The sequence below is a fragment of the Mobula hypostoma genome, chromosome 4 (genome assembly GCF_963921235.1).
Source record: "Mobula hypostoma chromosome 4, sMobHyp1.1, whole genome shotgun sequence".
In the NCBI taxonomy this organism is placed as follows: domain Eukaryota; kingdom Metazoa; phylum Chordata; class Chondrichthyes; order Myliobatiformes; family Myliobatidae; genus Mobula; species Mobula hypostoma.
In genome coordinates, this window is record NC_086100.1 from 171,001,373 (window position 1) to 171,025,094 (window position 23,722).

General features: G+C 42.6%; 1 protein-coding gene across 3 annotated transcripts in view; it reads left to right on the plus strand.

Annotated features, from left to right (window-relative positions):
* The window catches only part of si:dkey-21a6.5 (signal peptide, CUB and EGF-like domain-containing protein 3), a 71,889-nt gene that overhangs the window by 13,205 nt on the left and 34,962 nt on the right, over window positions 1-23,722 (plus strand). For 2 of the 3 annotated variants that reach the window (XR_010017576.1, XM_063045104.1), the window contains exon 2: window positions 22,678-22,902. The exons of the other annotated variant lie outside the window; for it this stretch is intronic. Coding sequence is in view for 1 of the 2 variants with exons in the window: in XM_063045104.1 (XP_062901174.1) it covers window positions 22,678-22,902 (225 nt within the window). In the remaining variant the exon portion in view is untranslated. The remainder of the gene's footprint in view (window positions 1-22,677; window positions 22,903-23,722) is intronic. 3 annotated transcript variants of the gene reach the window in all.

Sequence of the window (23,722 nt, forward strand, 5' to 3'; positions counted from 1 at the left end):
ATGCTGCCTGGCCTGCTGCGTTCACCAGCAACTTTGATGTGTGTTGTTTCATGAATATTAAGGTCAGTTTAAACTACTTGGTTAGCTGGAAGTATCCCATCCTTGGTGGCGGGGGTGGGGGTGGAATAAGTGAATGTAAAACAATTGTTTCATTTTGGGAATACTGGGAAGAATGTATTTTCTGGTCTTTGCCTCTGCTGGACATTGAAGTCCTGTACTGACATCAGCTCAGAACGGTGCAGAGATGCACACACTGCAGGTCATGTTGCCGCTGACCCTTGTATCAATTATTGCTGCACAGTGGAACGCAGACTGACATCAGCCCAGGAAGGTCAATGACTCTGCTGACAGAAGCACCTTTCATCTGCACTCCCCTTTATTCTGCCACAAACAACTGCTTGTTACTGCGTTTGCATTGGTCATCTTCCTTCTGGTGTTTTTTTTTAAAGTTTCTTTTTGAGGTTTTTTGTCACAGAAGCACCGTCTCACCATCCTGCCCACAGCTGAACCATATTCCCATCACTCTATTGCCAGTGTTAAATAACCTTGTAACGTCATTTCCCCTGTGCAGGTCTGTTTTATTGGAGAGAAATTGAACACATTTCAATGTTCATAGACTGAGAGAAAACTGGTGTTGAATTTCCATCTTTTATTGCGAGCTTAACTACATAGAATGTAAAATGGAACTGGCCCTTTGGCCCATGACTATGTGCTAGCCCTTTAACCTACTCTAAGATCAATTTAGCATTTCCTGCCTACATAGCTCTTCACTTTTCTTCCATCCATGTGCTTATGAAAGAGTCTCTTAAATGTCATAGCCATAGGGTCTTGGCACAGAAACACTTCAGCCATCTAGTCCATGGTGAACCATTAAGCTGCCTAGTCCTATTGACCTGCACCTGGACCATACCCCTCTCATTCATAACCTATCCAAATTTCTCTTAGCTGTTCAAATTGAACCCACATCCACCTCCTGCGCTGGCAGCTCATTCCACACTCTCACCACCCTCTGAGTCAAGAAGTTCTCTCTCATGTTCCCCTTAAAAGTTTCACCTTTCACCCTTAACCCATGACCTCTAGTTCTAGTCTCCCCCAGCCACAGGGGAAAAGCCTGCTTGCGTTTATCCTATCTCCACTCCTCATAATTCTGTATACCTCTACCAAATCTCCCCATAACCTTAAACGTTCCAGGGAATTAAGTCCTTACCTGTTCAACCTTTTCCTACAACTCAGGTCCTCAAGTTCCAGCAACATCCTTATAAATCCTTTGAACTCTTCCAATCTTATTTACATCTTTTCTGTAGGTAGGTGACTAAAACTGCAAACAGTACTCCACATTAGGCTTCCCCAACGTCTTGTACCATCTCAACATAACATCCCAACTCCTGCACTCAATACTTATTTATGAAGGTCAACATGCCAAAAGCTTTCTTTGTGACCCTGTCTACCTGTGACACCGCTTTGAAGGAATTATGGATCCGTGTTCCCAGATCCCTCTGTTCTCCCACACTCCTCAGAATGCCCTACCGCTCACCGTGTAAGACCTACCCTGATTGGTCCTCCCAACGTGCAACACCTCACACTTGTCCATCTGCCATTTTTACAATAGACAATAGGTGCAGGAGTAGGCCATTTGGCCCTTCGAGCCAGCACCACCATTCACTGTGATCATGATCAATCCATTTTCAGTCCATTTCACCATCTGGTCCAGATCCTTCTGCAAGCTTTGATAGTTTTCCTCACTGTCCACTATACACCCAATCTTGGTGTTATCCGCAAATTTGCTGATCCATTTAATCACATTATCATCCAGGTCATTGATATCGATGAGAAGCAACGACAGACCCAGCACTGGTACCTGTGATCCTCCACTAGTTACAGGCCTCCAGTCAGAGGGGTAGCTATCTACTACCACTCCCTGGCTCCGTGGGAGACACTGATGTCTAATCCAATTTACTACCTCATCTTGAAAGCCAGCCAACTGAACATTCTTTGCCAAGCACCCGTGCGGGATCTTGTCAGAGGCCATGTGGACAATATCCACTTCCTTGCCTTCATCAACTTTACTGATAACTTCTTTAAAAAAACTGTAAGATTGGTTAGACACGACTTGCTATGTACAAAACCATATTGACTAACCCTAATTGGTCTGTCTATCTGAATACTCATATATCCAGTTCCTTAGGATACCTTGCAATAACTTTCCCAATACTGATGTCAGGCTCACCAACCTATAATTGTACTTGGAGCCTTTCTTAAACAACACAATAACACTAGCTATCCTCCAATCCTCTGGTACCTCACCTGTGGCTGAGGATGTTTAAAATCTCTGCTAGGGCCCCTGCAATTTCTGCACCAGCCTCTCACAGGGTCTGAGGGAACACCTTATTAGGCCCTGGGGATACATCCACCCTAATTTACCTCAAGACAGCAAACACCTCCTCTTCTAATCGGTATAAGGTCTGTGACCTTGCTGCATTACCTCACATCTATAAATTGTGTCCATCTCATGAGTAAATACAAGCAAAAAAATCCACTTAAGATCTCCACCATCTCCTTCGGCTCCACATGTAGATTACCATTCTGATAAATTTTGTCCTTTACTATCCTTTTGCTCTTAATATATCTGTAGAAGCCCTTGGGATTCTCCTTCACCTTGTTTGCTAGAGCAACTTCATGTCCCTCCTGGTTTTCTTAAGTATTTCTTGGATTTCTTGTACTCAAGTACCTCATTTGTTGTAGATCTGTGGAATGCTCTGCCTCAGAAGGCAGTGGAGGCCAATTCTCTGGATGCTTTCAAGAAAGAGTTAGATAGAGCTTTTAATGATAGCAGAGTCAAGGGATATGGGGAGAAGGCAGGAATGGAGTACTGATTGCGGATGATCACAGTGAATGGCAGTGCTGGCTCGAAGGGCCAAATGGCCTACTCCTGCACCTATTGTCTATTGCCTATTTGTTCCTGTCTGCCTATACCTGCTATGCACCTCCTTTTTCTTAACCAGGGCTTCAATATCTCTCAGAAACCAAAATTCCCTAAACCTATTATTCTTGCCTTTATTCTGACATGAACACACAGACTTTGTACTCTCAAAATTTCTCTTTTGAAGGCCTCTGACTTACCAACTACACCTTTGCCAGATTCTTTCTAATACCAAAAAAATCGGCATTTCTCCAATTTAAAATCTCAACCCGAGGACTGGACCTATCCTTTTCCATTGTTACCTTGAAAATAATGGCATTACGATCACAAGATACCAAGAGTTTCCCTGCACAAACTTGCATCATCTTCCCTGTCTCATTCTCTAATAGGAGATCTAGTATCGTACCCTCTCTTGTTGGGACTTCTGTGTACAGTACTAATTATGGAAACTCTTCATGAACTCAACTGACATTCTCTTTCCCATCCAGCCCTTTTACAGTAAGGGAGTCCCAGTCAATATTTGGAAAGTTAAAATTACCTACTATCACAACCTTATGTTTCTTGCAACCAAGGATTCTGATCAATATAGATAGATACTTTATTGATTGATCCCAAAGGAAATTACAGTGTCACAGTAGCATTACAAGTGCATAGATATACAAATATACCAATATTAGAAGAAAAGTAAGAAAAAAATAAAAGAATAAGTTACTTCAAACAGTCTACCATGAGGAGGTCATCACTTCCCTGGCTATAGGTTGACTCATTATAGAGCCTAATGGCCGAGGGTAAGGGTAACCTCATATAGCGCTCTTTGAAGCAGCACTGTTGTCTTGGTCTGTTACTAAAAGTGCTCCTCTGTTTAGCCAAGGTGGCATGCAGAGAGTGAGAACCATTGGCCAGAATTGCCAGGATTTTCCATAGGGTCCTTTGTTCTACCACAGCCTCCAATGTGTCCAGTCTGACTCCTATATCAGAGCCAGCCTTTCCAATCAGTTTATTGAGCTTATTGGCATCACCCGTGTTAATGCCAATGCCCCAGCACACCGCCACATTGAAGATAGTACTGGTGACAACAGACTGGTAGAACATGTGAAGGAGAAGCTTGCATACTCCAATGGACTTCAGTCTCCTCTGGAAGTAGAAACGACTCAGTCACTTCTTGTATACAGCCTCTCTGTTGGTGCTCCACTCAAGCCTGTCATTAAGGTGCACCCCCAGGCACTTGTAGGTCTTCACCACATCCATGTCCTCACCATCAATATTAACAGGGAGCAATGCAGGCTTAGTCTTTCTAAAGTCCATCAGCATTTTCCTTTGTCTTACTGATGCTGAGCTGCAGATGATTCAGCTTGCACCACTTGGCAAAGTCCTCCCACCAGGGCCGTGTATTCATCCTCCTGTCCTCTCTTTATACACCCAACTATTGCTGAGTCATCAGAGAATTTCTGCAGATGACATGACGCAGTGTTGTACCTAAAGTTGGAAGTATGCAGGGTAAACAGGAAGGGATCCGATACAGTCTCCTTTGGGGCCCCAGTGCTGCTTATAGGTATGTCTGACACACAGCTCTGAAGTCACACAAACTGTGGTCTGCCAGTCAAGTAGTCCATTATCCAGGATACAATGGAAGTACCAATCAATATTGAACAGAACTTTTTCCCCAGCAATGAGGGCTGTATGGTATTGAAGGCGCTTGAGAAATCAAACAACATGATTCTCACAGTGCTGCCCTGCTTATCCAAATGGGAATGGGCTCTTTTCAGCAGGTAGATGACAGCATCGTCAACTCCAATGTGCTCCCGGTAGGCAAACTGTAGGAGATCGAGGGCTGATCTGATCAGGGGTGGGAGGTGAACAAGGACCAGCCCCTCTAGGGTCTTCATGATGTGTGGGGTCAAGGCCACTGGATGGTCGTCATTCAAGACTTTCGGTTGGCCCTTCTTGGGTACTGGGACCACAGGTGATGTTTCCCACACAGTTAGGACCTTTTCCAGACTGAGACTCTGATTGAAATGTGCTGGGGAACTCCACACAACTGCTCAGCACTCTCCTTCAGGACCTTGGGGTTCACACCATCCGGTCCCAATGCTTTGTGATGTCTGGGTTTCCCCAGAGCCCTTCTTAGTAGTGAAGGTGAGTCCATGGTGACTGGGGAGTTGGTGGAAGGTGAGAGCTGGGGGAGGTGAAGATTGGGATGATAGCAGTTAGTAACATTCTACACGATCCAGAATGCCACCAACCTTTGTGTTTCTGTAATGAAACTACTAGAAATGTGATGTTTATGTGCTAAACTGTATAATGTTTCACTTCCTCATTGTGGCAGAAGTACTTCAATTTGTTGGATTTACTGAGTTAGGTTTTAAATGTATTTCCTTGTTTCTTTGCTAACATTCAGTCCAATATTCACCCGTGCTCTTCAATATGAAGTATTGTTCTGTAAGCATGACTCAGTCTTTCTTCAGTTGGTGTAAATTAGTGCCATGTCTTAGGTTTTTCTTGGTGTCTGTCGTCCTCATTTTAATTTGGCATCAGATGCTGTGTTTAGTTTTTTTTCTATCTGCGGCAGATGAGAGTACAGATTGAAAGTTTGGTTTTTGGGTGTGTAGTGTCTAGATTTTTAGCTTTGGATAACTCTGGAATTTTCTTTGTGATCTCTCCCTTACTGCTGGGTTGAATGAAACTGGGGACTTGGATCACAACTGCACTTTTAATGATGATATGCCAGAAGCAGCTGCTTCAAACCCTTGGCAGTGCACACTTCACACAATCTCTCATGGTGCCTGAACACATCCACCACAGTCAAGAAAGTTCACTTTCTGAGGAGGCGGAAGGGAGCCGGACTTTGCACATCTATACTCACATCATTCTACAGATGCACAGTGGAGAGCATTCTAACAAGCTGCATCCCTGCATGGTGCGGAAACGACCCAACACATCACCACTTCATGCTGCACTGGATCCGGGATAACCATCATTTCATCCTCTGTTGACAAACAAGAGAAAACCTGCAGAATCTGGAAATCCAACACACACAAAATACTGGAGGAACTCGGCAGGCCAGGCAGCATCTATGGAAAAGAGTACAGTAGACGTTTTGGGCCAAAACCCTTTGGCAGGATTGGAGAAAAACGCTAGGGAGTAGATTTAAAAGGTGGGGGAGGTGAGAGAGAAATGCCAGACGATAGGTGAAACCTGGAGAGGGAAGGATGAAATAAAGAGCTGGGAAGTTGATTGGTGAAAGGGACAGAAGGCCTTGGAAGGAAGAAAAGGAGGTGAGGAGCACCAGAGGGAGGCGATGGGTGAGTAAGAAGATGAGGTGAGAGAGGGAAAAGGGATTGGGAAATGGAGAAGGGGGGGGCGGTGAGGGACATTACTGGAAGTTAGAGAAGTCAACGTTCATGCCATCAGGTTGGAGGCTACCCAAACAGAATATAAGGTGTTGTTCCTCCAACATAACTGGGGCCTCATCACGACATATCGGAATGGGAATGGGAAGTGGAATGAAAATGGGTGGCCAATGGGAGATTCCACTTGTTCTGGCGGACAGAGCGTAGGTGCTTGGCGAAGCGGTCTTCCAATCTATGTTGGGTCTCACCGACATACAGGAGGCCACACTGGGAGCATCGAATACAGTAAATGACCCCAAAAGACTCACAGGTGAAGTGTTGCCTCACCTGGAAGGACTGTTTGGGACCCTGAGTGGTAGCGAGGGAGGAGATGTAGGGGCAGGTGGTGCTCTGGTTCCGCCTGCAAGGATAAGTACCGGGGGGGAGATCAGTGGGGAGGGACAAATGGACAACGAGTCGCGTAGGGAGCGATCCCTGCAGAAAGCAGAAAGTGGAGGGGGGGAGAGGGAAAGATGTGTTTGGTGGTGGGATCCAGTTGGTGGTGGTGGAAGTTTGGGAGGATTATGTGCTGGAAACGGAGGCTGGTGGGGTGGTAGGTGCACTTGTTTATTGTCGTTCTTCAGTACACAGTATTGAATCTTCCCATCGGCATTAGAATTAGAATGATGAATTGTATAAGCTTGTATTTTGCATTAACTTCTGGTAAAGAAGTAGGCAAGTTTGATTTTAAAAGACTGATTTTACTTTGAAAGTCTACGTTTGCATTCTTTTTGCACCTTTTTATATGAAGAACTTTCTCCACCCCCAACTTTATTGGAGGGGTGGCAAACAAAATCTGACATGGGATGACGTGAACTGATTTGGACAGATGACCAAAGCTTAGTCCTAAAAGGATTTGAGGATTATCATGAAAACTGAAAGGAGGGACTTGGGGAGGCTGGCGGGTTATGCCTTGGCAGCTGAGGTCACAGCTACCTATAGTGAACACTGAATTGCAGGCTGATCAAACAGAACAGGAGGAGCAGGGATAACTCAAAAGATAATGCGGTTGAAGCAGATGGCTGAGATTAACGACTTCAGTGAAACGAGAAGTTGGGTCTCGAGCAGGATTCTAAGCATTGGTATGAGAGTTTTAAAATCCATGTTTAGCTTAATGGGAAGCTCTGCTTTGGAAAGTTAGGAACATAAACTGAAGTTCTGCTTCCTTCCTCTTTGGTCAAAGTAATATATCTGGCACAAAGAGTAGTTGCTATTTTGGGATCAAGAAAAAAAATCAAAGAGTAAAGAATATTGCAACAATACTCTCATTGCTTTCTCCTCCCTTGTACATAAACAGCGTTGAATAGCTTCACTAACTTTGTAGAAGTTTTTAATTGTTGCATTGAATTGTTATGTTTGTCCTCCTTGTTATATCCTAAATACCTGAGCAGAATATTGAAACTTCTCATCCTTTTCCAGTTAATCAGAAACAGGATCAGATTTATTATCACTGGCATGTGTCATGAAATTTGTTTTCCTACACTGCTGAGATGCAGTTGATCGCTCTCAGCTGTATCCATGTACTCTTTCACCCGAGGCATAGTACTGTACTAAAAAAATCATCTACACTTGCCCCATTATTGAAGTGCTCCCACAACCAATCATTTCATCTTCTTGTTAATTTTTCCTATATATTTATATTTACAGTTTGTTGTCTTCTGCACTCTGGTTGATCTTTCATTGATCCTGTTAGTTATTTCTCTGTAGATTTGCTGAGTATGCCCACAAGAAAATGAATCTCAGGGTTGTATATAGTGACATGTATGAACACTCATAATAAAACCTACTTTGAAATGAGTCACTGTTTTGGGACCTGCAGCTTAAATACTGTGCAGTGTGGGAATATTAAATTAAATTCTGTTTCATTACTGGAATCATAAACTCATAAGTGTTTTGTTTTTTTGTTGGGGAGAATTTTTCCAGTCACCAAAGTAGAAATGTATATTGGCCGCTTTTAGGTCTGTAGTAAGGTGAAGCTTTTGCTCATATACCACCTCCCTAAGGGTGGCTTGTTCACAATGGCTGCCTTATTGTTCAGGCCGATGTTAGAAATGGTAATCTGACAGATGAAGGGAGTAAAGGAGCTGGCCCATCAAATATGCCCCCCATGTTGACAGTTAAAACATCGGACCTAAATATTCCTTGTCTTGAACCTTCAGCCCCAAGGTTGCCTGGGAGGGGCAAAATAAACCAAAAGATGTTGTTGGAGGACACAATGGTCTTTTGAAATTCTCTGGGGGAAAAAAATCACATGGCCTTTTAAAATTTTTGAAGACACTTCATTATCCAAATAATGCAGTATTTGTTATTGGTGATAAAGATTCTACTTCCATTTTATGGGCACAAGTTGGCACTAACTACACCAACTTATTCCAGAACTATTTATTCTTGGAGAAAGTACAGCATTGTCCAATGTTTCTGAGTGACCCTCCCATCCTGCTACAGCTCCATTACCAACAGAATAGAAATGCTGAGTTATCATTGTGTTGTTTCAGGTTGTGTAAGAACTCCTAGGTGAAGCTATATACTTTTTCCCTCCTAGTTTCATCTATTTTTAACTGGCATTTGGCTGACTTTCTTTGTCAGTGGGTATGTTCAAAGTCAAGGCAGAGGTTGATAGGTTATTGATTAGTAAGGGCGTCAAAGGCTACAAGGAGAAGGCAGGAGAATGGGGTTGAGAGGGATTATAAATCAGGCATGATGGAATTACGGAGCAGACTAAATGGTCCAAATGGCCAAATTCTGCTCCTATGTCTTAGTCATAGAAGACATAGAACACTATTGCACAGAAACAGTCTAATGCAGGCTGAATTATCAATCTGCCTAGTCCCATTGACCTGCACCTGGACCATATCCCTCCATATCTCTCCCATCCATGTACCTGTCCAATTTTTCCTTAAAGGTTGAAATCAAACCTGAGTTCACCAGTTCCGCTGGCAAATTGTTCCACACTCTCACCACCCTGAGTAAAGACGTTCCTCTTAAATGGTTCACCTTTCACCCTTAACCCATGACCTCTAGTTCTAGTCTCACCCAACCTCAGTGGAAGAGGCCTGCCTGCATTTATCCTGTCCATGCCCTTTATAATTTTGTATACCTTTATCAAATCTGCCCTCATTCTCCTATGCTCTAGGCAGTAAAGTGCTAACCTGTTCAACCTTTCCCTATAACTCGGGTCCTCAAGTCCTGGCAACAACTTTGGAAGTTTTCTCTGCACTTTCAATTTTATTTACAACTTTCCTGTAGGCAGGTGACCAGAACTGCACACAGTACTCCAAACCAGGCTTCACGATTGTCTGATGCAACTTCAACCAAACATCCTAACTCCTGTACTCAATACTTTGATTTATGAAGGCTAACGTGCCAAAAGCTCTCTTTACAACCCTATCTATCCAAATACTTATATGTCCAGTTCCTTAGAATTAACCCACGACTGATTTCAGGCTCACCAACCCATCATTTCCCTGTTTGAAATATCTCCTATTAAAGAAAATATTAAATATCCATGCTAGAGCCCCTCTGATTTCTACACTAGCCTGTCACAAGGCCTGAGAGGCTACCTTGTCAGACCTTGAGAATTTATCCACCCTATATTACATCAAGGCAGGAAACCCCTCCTCCTTTGTAATCTGTATAGGGTCCATGACCTCACCGTTGCTTTGCCTCACGTCTATAGACTCTGTATCTATCTCTGGCGTAAATGCAGATGCAGAAAATCCAATTAAGATCTCCCCCCATCTCTTTTGGCTCCATGCATAGATGACCACTCTGACCTTCCAAAGGACCAATTTTGTCCTTTGCAATCCTTTTGCTCTTAACATATTTGTTGAAGCAATTAGGATTCTCTTTCACCTGGTCTACTAATGCAACCTTGTACCTTCTTTTTGCCCACCTGATTTTCTTCTGAAGAGTTCTCTTGCATTTCGTATACACATCAAGTAACTAATTTATTCCTTCCTGCTTTGTACCTCCTTTTTCTTACCAGGGCTTCAATATCTCTCTTACCTTGTGGTCTATGTATATAACAACTTAGTGAAATTTCTACTGGATCTGTTCTCTCGGGACACAGGCCCTTTTACAAATCAAAGTAGCTCTTCCTTTGTACGCCCAGGTAAATCCCTCACACTCTATCAAATCTACTCTTTGCCTTTGGTGTGAAAAGAATAACTTGAATCTCTGCATTATGTTAAATCTCTTGTCCTCTAAGGCTTCATTATGTCTGATTTTTTAAAAAAGTGATTTCCAGAAATCTCAGAATCTAAATTATGTATTTAAAACTGGTGGTGAGGTTCACAGTACTGTTTTAATATTTTGGAGCAGTAGCAGCTCTTGTCCTTGTAGAGATCAGGAAGGATTGTCTGACTTGCCTGCATCAGAGCTGAGATATCCTGCTGACAGACTTTTGATTGAAGTAAATGGAATGGCAGGAAATTGCTCAAATGAAGTAAAATCAATTTATATACAGCAGAAAAATAGGCTTTGTTGATTCTGCTGCAGAGTAATTTTTTAATGCTGTAAGCCATTAATCACTGCCAAATGGCTACTTGAATTAACAACTAAGTTTTATATTTTATAAACTGGTTTCATTCAGACATAGCTTATAAGATTTTCAAAATTGTATATTTTACAAATTTCAATTATCTCTTGTAAAACGGATTTTTAAATCACACTACAGTCAGCAGCTATGACTTTATCAACTCTATCCCATAGAACCGCCTTGTGGTTTTCCCAGTGTTTTGGTGTAAATCAGTGGTTCCTAAACTTTTTTGGGTTACTGCCACCTTGGCTCCCAGACCACATTTCCAGCACCACCACCCCCATTCCTTTCCAGCCTTTACATAAAAACTATATAGAAATTTCATTTACAAAGCACAGTGAAAGAAATTAGGAACTGAAAATTCAAAGCAGTGAAAATAATTCAAAAATTATTCAAATCTATTTAAACCGGCAAATAAAATTATTTAATTACAGTTAAAACAATTTTCATCCTTTTTAGAGTATACATTAGTAGTCCAATGATTTATTGCTTCATTGATTTTTCACTTTTCAATGAGATGGATGGGCTTGGTGCAGTGATATCAGTTTGTTAACATCAGGCTGAATGTCACTTAGGAGTCTCAGATCCCCACGTTCAGTAATTTGCAGTCTGTTTCATTGCTTTGACAGAAGTTGGGTGACTGTATTGAAACTACTCCACTAAATATGTTGGAAAGCCAATAAAGAACATCTTGACTTTTTTTTTCCCAACAGTGTAGGATAGTGTTCAGAGATTTATTTCTGCAACCAAAGTCTTGATAAGATTTTCTGAATTTTAGCTTCAGGTCAAAAGTCATTCAGTAGTGAGATCAGTTCTTCCTCCATCCTTCCTTTTAATTGCTCATTACTCAATGTCAGCAAGACCAAGGAACTGACTATTGACTTCAGGAGGAGGAAATTGGAAGCCCATGGGCCAGTCCTCATCAGGGGATCAGAGGTGGAGAGGGTCAGCAACTTTATGTTCCTCAATGTTATCATTTCAGAGGACCTGTCTTGGGCCCAGCACGTAAGTGCCATTACAGAGAAAGCACGGCCACAGTTCTACTTCCTTAGAAGTTTGCAAGGATTCAGTATGATATCTAAAACTTTGACAAACTTCTATAGATATGTGGTGGAGAGTATATTGACTGGCTACTTCACAGCCTAGGTTGGAAACACTATTGTCCTTGAATGGAAAATTCTACAAAATGTACAATGCCCAGTACATCACAGGAAAACCCTCCCCACCACTGGGCACATCTACAGGAAACATTGCTGTAGATGAGCAGCATCCGTCATCAGGGACCCCCACCACCCAGGACACGCTCTCTTCTCACTGCTGCCATCAGGAAGAAGGTACAGGTCTCGCATGACCAGGTTCAGGAACGGTTATTACCTTTCAACCATCAGACTATTGAACCAGAGGGGATAACTTCACTCACCCCATCACTGAACTGAGGACACACAACCTACGGACTCGTTTTCAAGGACTCTTCGTCTCTTGTTCTCGACTATTATTGTTTCTTCTATTGAACTTGCACAGTTTGGTGTTTGGTGTCTTTTACACACTGGTTGTCTGTCCTATTGGGTGTGGTCTTTCATTGATTCTGTTATGGTTATCAGATTTATTGAAAATGACTGCAAAAAAAAACACAAATCTCAGGGCTGTATATAAATGCACTTTGATAATGAACTTACTTTGAGCATTGAAGTGTTCAGGAATTGATTTATTACCCAATCTGGAATTTGGATTGAGAGAAGATCCTGAAATCTGACTTGTCTTTCTGCAGCTCATGCAGGTGGGCACAGTACACTTGAAGATCATCATCTGGTATTCTTTCTTTCTCTTTCAACTCCGAGAGGATCAGAAATTGGAAAAGGTCTCAGTGGCCAGTGTTGCACTTAAATATGGTTAACTTGGACAGAAATGTGGGGACGACTGATTTGATTATGATAAGATTCACATCCTTTCCTTGTAATTGAAGAATGATTTCATTAAACTTTGCAAATAATTCTGACAAATAAACGACGTCATGCCTGACATTCGAGCTGATTACTGAATGAAGCATTCGAGCCCACAAAGAATTGTATGGGAGTTTCAAAAAGCGCATAAAACCCTCTTGGCCAGCTTCCTTTTGAGAGACATCTGACTCTTGTATGAACAGCAAGCATTCATCATTCTCAACACAAAGCTCACAAAATTATCGAGAACTGAGAGCATGGGGCCTGATTTTATTTATGGCTGTGATTGCAGCAATTAACGATTTGTGCAGCCAATCACTTAAGTATTTTGTGACATTACATGGTGAATGGTAAACTTAGGTACAGCTTTTTCAAGTAAGTAGTAATCCCACGATGGCATCCTGTCATTCCTGGTGCTCCATTTGTTGGATAAGCATGAATGTTAGTGAGCAGAATGTCCTTCTCTCTAGAAAAATCGCTCAACAACCCAAAATACTGACTTCCCCCTTCGTATCAGTTTCTAGTCTCCTTGCAAATAACAACTCTTGAACCACGCTTTCATGTTTTCTGAAGCGAACATGAGCTAGAAGCAAAGCCTGGCAATATTGAATCATCCAACTGCAGAGAAAATTCTGTTGTCCTAAGTATGTTGCACAATGTGTCTTCCACATTCTCAGACATCTCATCTATTTGTCTTTCAATAGAGTTGTCACTGAGCGGAATTTCTTTATTATTTGTTGTGGCGACTTGTGCAAAACCGTACTCAGAACCTTCCTCAAAATCAGTTCTTCTCCAATTTTGTGGGGCTTTCCAAATTTGGCAGTGAGCAATGAAATGTTGTATGAAGCATGCAAACCATCAGTGTTTTCATTGTGAAGGGCTGGCAAAGATGTTTAAGTGTTTTTCCTTTTCCAAGAGTTTTCATGGAGTGACTGAAAATAAGCTAGGTTCTTGTCTGCGTTATCAGGGTATATTCTCCTCAAATGTTCAATGAGCCTGGATGGTTTTATTGTCTCATTTTCACACAACAGACACATTAGCTGCTGTTGGTACAAGTCCATATTTCAAATACTCCACACTATGTTATCTACACTTTTTGGTTCAGTCTGTTTGTCATTTTATGGATTAATGACCACAGTTAATCGCCTTTTGTTTAAGGCCAACCTCAAGTGCTGCGATCAATAAAGGGGTAAGTTATGACATTATTATAGCTTGGGCAAAACCTGACTGTCTGCCAAAAGGTACATTAAGAGGGGCATCAGTATCTCATTTGGGCTGTTGGCTCGTGAAATGTGGTCAAGAACGTTCAAACGGACAGATTCCAGACTTCACCCATTGAATCCCATACCCTAATTCACAGGAACTGCGTCACTGTGAGATTAGATTACGTGAATTGTACTAGAGTAATGAATGGAAGTAATGCGTGGGCTGGGCTGGGAAAGAACATGATTTCTTCAGCTCAGATTTGTAATGTTACGCCAAATACAGAAGTGCCACTTTGCTTATAAATAATTTATTTCCTAAATTAAGTTTGTAATCCATAGGATGCCCGCTTGCTCTCAAGTGCAACCTAATGCCCACTTTATCTGTTTTGCCCCCTTAGAAACCCCTATTGCCCTTGGGTGGGGGTGCAATACCACCCATTTTGTAAACCACTGGGCAGAAGATGGTCACATAATTATCCAAATATCTGATTGAAATGCTTTGCTTTGAAATATCCACTGGTTAATGGCCATCCGCCCCTGGCTTTACACAGTTGTATATTGCTCTTATGCCTGTCTTGTCTCCTTCAACACTGTAACAAGCCACTGAACTAAACAGGCCTTTCCATTGCTAGAGAGTCTCTTTTATCAAGACTCTGCTGCTTCACACTACATTGGCTGATCTCAAAGATTAAGAGGTATGGGATGCACGGCGACTTGGCAGTTTGGATTCAGAAATGGAGGTTAATGGTGGAAAGGTGTACTCCTGGCTGGAGGTTGGGGACTATTGTTTGCCAGTGGAAAGAGTTCCTGATTGTCATTATCCTGGGCTCAGCATATTAATGCAGCTACAAAGAAGGCACAACAGCGACTATATTTCATTAGGAGTTTGAAGATATTTAGTATGTCAGCAAATACACTCGCAAATTTCTATGCACGTATCCTGGAGAGCATTCTAACTGGTTGCATCGCCATCTGGTATGAACAGGGGTGGGGCGGGGGGGGGGGCTACTGCTCAGGATCAAAATAAATTGCAGAGAGTTGTAAACTCAGTCCGTTCCACCATGGGCACTAGCCTCCATAGTATCCAGGACACCTTCAAGGAGTAATGCCTCAAAAAGGCAGTGTCCATCATTAAGGACCCAATCAACAAGGACATGCCCTGTTCTCATTGCTGCCATCAGGAAAGAGGTACAGAAACCTGAAGGCACACACTCAATGATTCAGGAACAGCTTCCGCCCCTCTGCCATCTGATTTCTGAATCGACATTGAACCCATGAACACTAACTCACTATTTTTAAAAAATTTTTCCCCTACTTATTTAATTTACCTATTTAATATATACAGTGCCTATAAAATATATAGAGTGCCCCCTCCCTTTGAAGGTTTCGTGTTTTATTGTTTTACAACATTGAATCGCAGTGGATTTAATTTGGCCTTTTTGACACTGATCAATAGACAAGACTCCTTCATGTCAAAGTGAAAATAAATCTCTACAAATTGGTATAAATTTACTACAATTATTAAACACAAAATAATTGATTGCAGAATTACTCACCCCCTTCAAGTCAGTATTTAGTAGATGCACCTTTGGTAGCAATTACAGTCTGTGTGGATAGGTCTCTATCAGCTTTACACATTTGGATACTGCAATTTTTCCCTATTCTTCTTTACAAAACTGGTCAAGCTCTGTCAGATTGAATGGTGATCCTGAATGAACAGCCCTTTTAAAGTCCAGCCACAAATTCACAGTTGGACTGTGGTCTGGACTCTGACCTGGCCACTCCAGGACCTTAACTTTGTTGTTTTTAAGCTATTCCTGTGTGGGTTTTGGTTTTACGCTTGGGGTCATTGTCCTGCTGGAAAACAAATCTTCTTCCAAGTCACAGTTCTCATGCAGACTGCGTCAGGTTTCCCTCCAGGATTTCCCTGAATTTTGCTGCATTCATTTTGCCCTCTACCTTCACAATCCTTCCAGGACCTGCTGCAGTGAAGCATCCTCACAGTCTGAGGCAGCCACCACTATGCTTCACAGGGGTGATGTGTTTTTGATAATGTGCGGTGTTTGGCTTATGCCAAACATAGCGTTTAGTCTGATGGCCAAGAAGTTCAATTTTGCTTTATCAGCCCATAGAACCTTCTTTAGAGTCTCCCACATGCCTTCTGGCAAACTAGCTGAGATTTCAAGCAACACACATAAAAGTTGCTGGTGAATGCAGCAGGCCAGGCAGCATCTCTAGGAAGAGGTGCAGTCGACGTTTCAGGCTGAGACCCTTCGTCAGGACTAACTGAAGGAAGAGTGAGTAAGGGATTTGAAAGTGGGAGGGGGAGGGGGAGATCCAAAATGATAGGAGAAGACAGGAGGGGGAGGGATGGAGCCGAGAGCTGGACAGGTGATAGGCAAAAGGGATACGAGAGGATCATGGGGCAGGAGGTCCGGGAAGAAAGACAAGGGGAGGGGACCCAGAGGATGGGCAAGGGGTATATTCAGAGGGACAGAGGGAGAAAAAGGAGAGTGAGAGAAAGAATGTGTCTATTATTAGGCATTAGGCACTACTGCTGCAAAGACAACACATTTCATATTTTCCGAAGATATTATATCTGATTCTGATTCTCTTTCCTTCTGTCAGTAGCAATTCCTTCTAATCCCTCTGCCCCTCTTTGGGCACAACACTGATGTCCAAATCAAACGAGGTCGAGCTCCTCCCAATTCTGAGGACTGGAAAAGTTCATGTTGTTTCCGGGTGTGGCAAAATTTCAGGTGGCAATCGAGGTTTGACATCTGAAACTGAACGAGGTGTGAAAGCAGTTCCTCAATCTGACAAAAGGGAAATGCATGGGGTAGCTAATCTGATCACGGACTGGTTTCTGTATTTCTATTTTTGAGTTTGAGAATAGCCAGACATGGTTCACATCAGCCCTCCGTTTTAGAAGCAGGTGGTGTCTTGACACTGGCAGATAGTTTTTCAGTTTCCGACCACATTTCCACAGAACCCAGTGGCCCTGGCCACCAGCTGGAAGTTCATCAAGTCAATGAACCGTATGAATGTTACAGTCAAGCTAAACTCCTAAGTTTGGAAGAGAAAATCAACCCAGAGTGTGTGTGTGTGTGTGTGTGTGTGTGTGTGTGTGTGTGTGTGTGTGTGTGTGTGTGTGTGTGTGTGTGTGCCGTTGATGTATTTATTCAGGGATACAGTACGGTAACAGGCTATTCTGGCCCAATGAGCCAGAGTCGTTTAATTACAGCCATGTGACCAATGACCTTACTGACCCATAGCCTGTATGGCTTTGGAATTTGGAAGGACACTGGAGCACCCGGAGGAAACCTGTGCAGTTATGTGGAGAACTCCTTTCAGACAGCAGCAGAATTGAGCCAGGGTTGCTAGCACCGTGGCAGTGTTATACTGACTGCTACATTACTGTTACATTGCTGATGAATCAATAGTGCCTTCCTTTCATAGGGAAAATGTTTTTTTATTTATCTAAAAATGTGTACTCCTTACCAAGGGTTTGGTATCCCATTTTTAGTTTTGATTACAAGAGTTCTCCCAGCAACACCTCCAGACATCCCACCCTGCAAAAACTCATTTCAGGGAGGTAGCACCATCAACTTGTGGGAGACTCCCAGGAGAGGTGGGATGTCTGCAATAGAGTAGCTCCTTAGCAGCTAGCCAACTAGTTTAAATAACGTTAGCTATGCTAATGAACGAATGACACCTGTTAAACTCACCTCAACATGTCTTTTACAGTCTTAACCCACCATGGGCAATAGAAAAGTCACTGTTGCAAACAGTGCAGCGAGCAACACTGTCATTATTTTGACCCCTATTAGGCAGGAGTACACTTTAGTGTAGTCTGGGGTGACGTACGTTTTATTTTTTTTGGAACACTCTGCAATGGTGTGCTCTCGCTCACGCGCTCTCTCTCTCTCTCGTGGTCGCTCGCGCACTCAAGCGCTCTCGCTTTCGCTCTTGCTTTCTTGCTCGCTCTCACTTGCTTTCTCGTGGTCTCTCTCTCGCGCGCGCGCTCTCTCTTGCTTTTCTCTCTCTCGCTCTCAAAAAAATTGATTTCCATGATATTGTATATAATTTGCGGGCATCAGGGAGCCACTATCATATGCGGGAGACTCCCGGAAGTTCCGGGAGAGGTGGGATGTCTGCACTTCCTCTTGATATCCCAGCTGTTGCTGTGGCATGTTCTCAATGAGACTGAATACCAACTGGTGGAATTCCTTTGTCCCCACTGTGCTGTTCAGAACCTTGCAGTGGTTCCTTGCTTACCACTAATCAGTACATCCTGTTGAAGGATGTTCTAATTGGAGGCATTTTATTTATTTTCCACGGTAACTTAAATAACAATAAGGTTTAGAGGGACTATATTGTTGTCAATTGAGTCTCATGATTTTTATCCAGTTCTGGGTCAGCATTTTGTTGGAAGGATAAATGAGTGTAATATTCTTTTCTGTTTGTGCCTTCCGTTAAATTGGATCCATGGTCTGCACTTCCTGAGCAACTGATAGCAATGAGAATCTTCAACACTTTATTCAGGCTCATAAACCTAAAAATTCTGCAGGACTGGATCCGCTGGGTTTCGATCTGCAATGTTGACGATCCCTTCCAGCCACAGATGCTGTTTGAATGAGGGTTCCTCCAGACCATTGTGTGGATTGTACTTGGACCTGCAGCGAAGTCACACTTAACTAAATGGAGTCACAGAGTGCAGATATAGGCCATTTGGCCCATCGAGTCTGTGTCCAACTATTATTCTGCCTCATCCCATTGACCCGCACCTGGACGATAGCCCACGAAACTCCTCCCATCTATCCAAGCATCTTGTAAATGTTGCAATTGACTGTTGCAAACCATTAATTAAGCTCTCACGTTAATGGATTTGGGCAACTGTACGGCAAAGGCAGTTTCATGAGCTTTACACAAACGTTGATGCTTCATACCCACATGCCATGAGGGAACAGGCATGTTCCAGACAGGACTTTTCAAATGGACTGGCACTTGGGATGTGTGAGATGCTGGGGGATGTATTCAGGAGCAAATAGGGCAGAGTACACTCTAAACCTAGAGGAATAAGACTGTACACTGACAGTTGTTGAAATCACATCTGTCTTTTCATACCTGCACCCTGTGTTATGCCTCTCCACAGGGCATCTTCTAAAGGCGGTGCCCCTAGAACACTGCATCCATCATTAAGCATCCTCACCATCCAGGACAGGCCCTCTTCTCATTACTACCACCAGGGAGCAGGTACAGGAGCCTGAAGACACACACTCAACATTTTAGGAGCAGTTTCTTCCCCTCTGTCATCGGATTTCTGAATGGTCCATGAACTCTACTTCACCATTTTGCTCTCTTTTTGCACTTTTTAAAATATTTACTGCAACTAATAATGATTTTTTTTTACTGTACTTGAGCACAACAATGAATTTCACAACTTGTCTATGTCAGTGATAATAAATCAGATTTCTGAATCTGGGGATTTAAATCCTTGAAGTAACACCCTTTGTCTCACCAAGTCTGGATGCATCATTGAAGCCGGTGGAGACATTCTTGTCCATGGTGAGAATGGAGTGAAACCCATTTGTCAGCCTCTCAAAGCACTAACTTGGAGCCGTTAACACCAGCCTGGAGGGAACAATGGGTTCATTCACTGAGGCAGGAGTGAGAAGAAACAACTTCAGACTTGCAAATGGCAGTTACAGAAATCAAATCACCACAAGTATAGTTTTTTTTTGCTATTATTTGGGCAGATAGCATTCGTCAGCCATGGTTGGCAGCTTATCTAGGAGAAGGGAAACTATGATGTCAAACCTCTGCTGCCTTGTGGCTATAGCCAGTCATGGGGAAAGTTTTGGGAGTAAACCTCGGGGAAAATCCTGAGGTGGAGTCCCTAAGGCAGTCCTAATTTGAGCTCAATGTTGACTGACAACTCTTATGATGTCGCTGGTGCCAAACTGTATTGGCCTCTGCCGTTCCCTGGGATTCTTCAGCTGCCTGGAGAGGGGGAGTCTGCTGCATGGGCAACAGCTTGCTCTCCATATCGTACTGCCCTGGCTTGGGTATCACGTAGAAAGCCAGGATGCAATATCTGTGGTTGATCCTGACCAACAGAGGGCCTCAATAAAGGAGAGGGAGAAGGTGTTTACAGCAAAACTTAACAACTTGCAGGGGAGCTAGAGAATGGATTGATTTTTGGAAGATTAGAGGCAAGTGGTATTTGAAATTGCACCAACTTGATACAAATAATATTTAAATAATGGTTTACTGGATGCTAGATTTAATGACTGGACAGCTAAAGGAATAACAGCTATTTGCAATATAATGAAGGAAGGAACACTGTTCAGTTTTGAAATGCTCAAAGAGAAACACTTATTAGAAAAACAAGACTTGTACCGGTATTTACAGATGTGACAGTATGTTAATAGGACAGTTAAAAATGTAACCAAGGCAAGTACATGTCTGATAGAGCTATTTGGAAAAGCATATAATTCAGACAACCGTAGTAGAATAATTTCAAGTGTGTATAAGGGTTTGTCAAATCTTAAAACACACTCGACTTCATACATTAAAACAAAATAGGAGAAGGAAGGAGGGATAATAATATCTGAGGAAGACTGGACAATAATATGGAGGTAAACAACAGGAATTCTGCAGATGCTGGAAATTCAAGCAACATACATCAAAGTTGCTGGTGAACGCAGCAGGCCAAGCAGCATCTATAGGAAGAGGCGCAGTCGACGTTTCAGGCCGAGAGCCTTCGTCAGGACTAACTGAAGGAATAATATGGAGGTATCATTGGAAGTGCACCAGTTCATGGAAATGGAGGGAGTTCGGGTGGAAAAACTTGATAAGATATTATATTACACCCTCTCAGAAATCCCATTATGATAGTAACCTCCCTGTTTGCTGGAGAAATTGTGGAAATCAAACTGCAAGCTATTATCATATTTTCTGGGATTGCCCTGTTATCAAAGACTATTGGAGTGGGATACATAATGCCCTACAAGACATCTTTAAATGTGAAATACCCTTAGAGAGTAAGACCATATATTTTGGGTACATACCTCAAGAATGGTTGAAAAGAGATAAATATTTAATGAATGTACTGCTGGTGGCTGATAAAAAGACCCTTACCAGGAAATGGTTATCACAGGAGAGCCCAACTTTAAATGTATGGATGGAAATTACAATAGACATTTACAAAATGGAGAAGATAACAGCATCTGTTAATCATAAGTTGGAACAATTTTATTCACACTGGAAAAAGTGGTTTAACCACATAACACCTCATAGGCCTGATTTTATTCTCACAAGTCAATGAATATGTTGTAAAAAAAATCACTCCCTACTCTGTACATAGTTTTCTTCTTTCGATTGTTCTTTCTTTCCTCTCCTTTCTATAAGTGTATACCTCAGATAAATATTATGTGGTGATTTGTGACAAATATGATTGTATGATATATATGTACAGTATCTGAAATACATCTTATGGAAATGTTTGTTTGATGATGAAATTCAATAAAAAATAAATTACAAATAAAGGGAATAGTTTATTATGCTTACAAATATTCATTTGTTATTTTAAAAAAAAAGATTGTTATACTGCTTTTGTGAGCCCTGATCAGTTTTACCCCACCTGGGAAAAGTCTGAGGTATCAGAGGGGAGCTTGGGTCCCAGGGTCCATATCACATACAAAGTTGCTAACTGGGAGTTGAGTTTCCATGAATATCTCATCTACTATTTGAAATCATCACAAGGATTCCATCATTGCAGGCCCTTTTCTATCGTTTATGTATTTTATTGAGTAATACAGCACAGAGAAGACCCTTCCGGCCCTCCGAATCACACTGCCCAGCAACCCCTGACAATCCCGATTAACCCTATCCTAGTTACGGGACAATTTATAATGCCCGATTAACCTACCCGCTATGTTTTTGGACTGTGGGAGGAAACTGGAGGACCCGGATAAAGCCATGCATTCCACAGGGAGGACGTACAGAGACTCATTACAGAGCGGCATCGGAACTGGACTCTGAACTCCGGAACGCCGGGCTGTAATAGCGTCGTGCTTAACCACTACGCTAACCCGTGGCACCGACTTCTTTTGCAATCCAGTACATTGGTCAAAACTGACCCAACGCACCACTAGCAGTGGCCCAACCATCATCAAGGACATATACGCAGGAAGGTGTCGGAAAAGGGCTAGTAACACCATGAAGAATCTCCTCCACCCCCCACCCTGCTCACTGACTGTATGTCCCACTCCCATTAGGGAGGAGGCTATGTAGCATCCACACCAGGACCACCAGGCTCAAAAACAGTTACCTTCCCCAAGCAGTAAGGCTGATCAACACCTCCACCCACTAACTCCTCTATTATTTCCTGTCAATCACCTTACGTACAGCCAAGCATCACTTTATGGGGATACAGTCAATCTATTTATATAAGCTGTCTTGTGTATTTATATTTATTGTGTTTTTAATTATTTCATTTTTTTTGTACTGCATTTGATCTGGAGTATCAATCATCTCATTCTCCTTTACACTTGTGTACGGAAAAAATATATTTAACAATCTTGAACCTTTTAAAGCCCGTGTGATGCAAAATTCCTTGCCATGGGTTATGAACACACAACGCTTTGTTTACCTAGTGGTGTAACGTTTGTTTCCCTTTTAGGTCTGATCCTTGATCAGATCAGCACACTGACAGTCACTCCTTCACCTCCATTGGGTCCTACCCTGTTCACTTCAACTGGAGCAGATGTCCGTAACACCAGCGCTTCGGAGGGAAGTAGCATCACAACTCATTCTCCTGTGACCACTGCTTCCTCACCTTCAAACTGCACGGGCTTGAACACCTCCAACTGTGCCATGTGTTCTCCCGGTCACTTTCCCAATAATGGTAAGTGGCAGCTTTTCCGGAAATTGAAGATCTTAACGACAGGAGTGTCTTAAATTTTTTTTTGGCTTTTTTTTTTCCTCTCTGTCCTGCTCCATCCAATCCCATTCTCTTGTAAACGTCAACTGTTTATTCCCCTCCATAGATTCTGACTGACCTTAAAAACACAAACAACAGGAATTCTGCAGATGCTGGAAATTCAAGCAACACACATAAAAGTTGCTGGGGAACGCAGCAGGCCAGGCAGCATCTCTAGGAAGAGGTGCAGTCGACATTTCAGGCCGAGACCCTTCGTCAGGACTAACTCCCATCCTAGAGATGCTACCTGGCTTGCTGCGTTCACCAGCAACTTTTATGTGTGTTGCTGACTGACCTGCTGAGTTCCTCCAGACGCGCGTGCGTGTGTGTGTTGTTCTGGTTTTCCAGCATCTGCAGAGAAATCCAGAACACACACACGTCTGGAGGAACTCAGCAGGTCAGGCAGCATCTATGCAGAGGAATAAACAGTTGATATTTCACGCCGAGGCCCTTGTGCTCCTTCACTCAATGTGTTGTAGCTGTTAATGCATCTACTGGTGCTAGGTGGAGGTCCAGGATCCCACAGCTGTTATTTGTCAGATTCTCCATTGGAGAAACAATGGGAAGCTTGTACTCAAGCACTTAATATCCTTTAGGGGCATTCCAAAGTAATTCATGGCCATGACAAAGTGCTGAGGGTTATTGGTGCTTAAAGTTGCATTTTACACGAGTTCCAAACAAACAGCAATGTAATAACACTAAGTAACAATTAGAAATACTGATCTAAAGGATGAGGATTCACCAG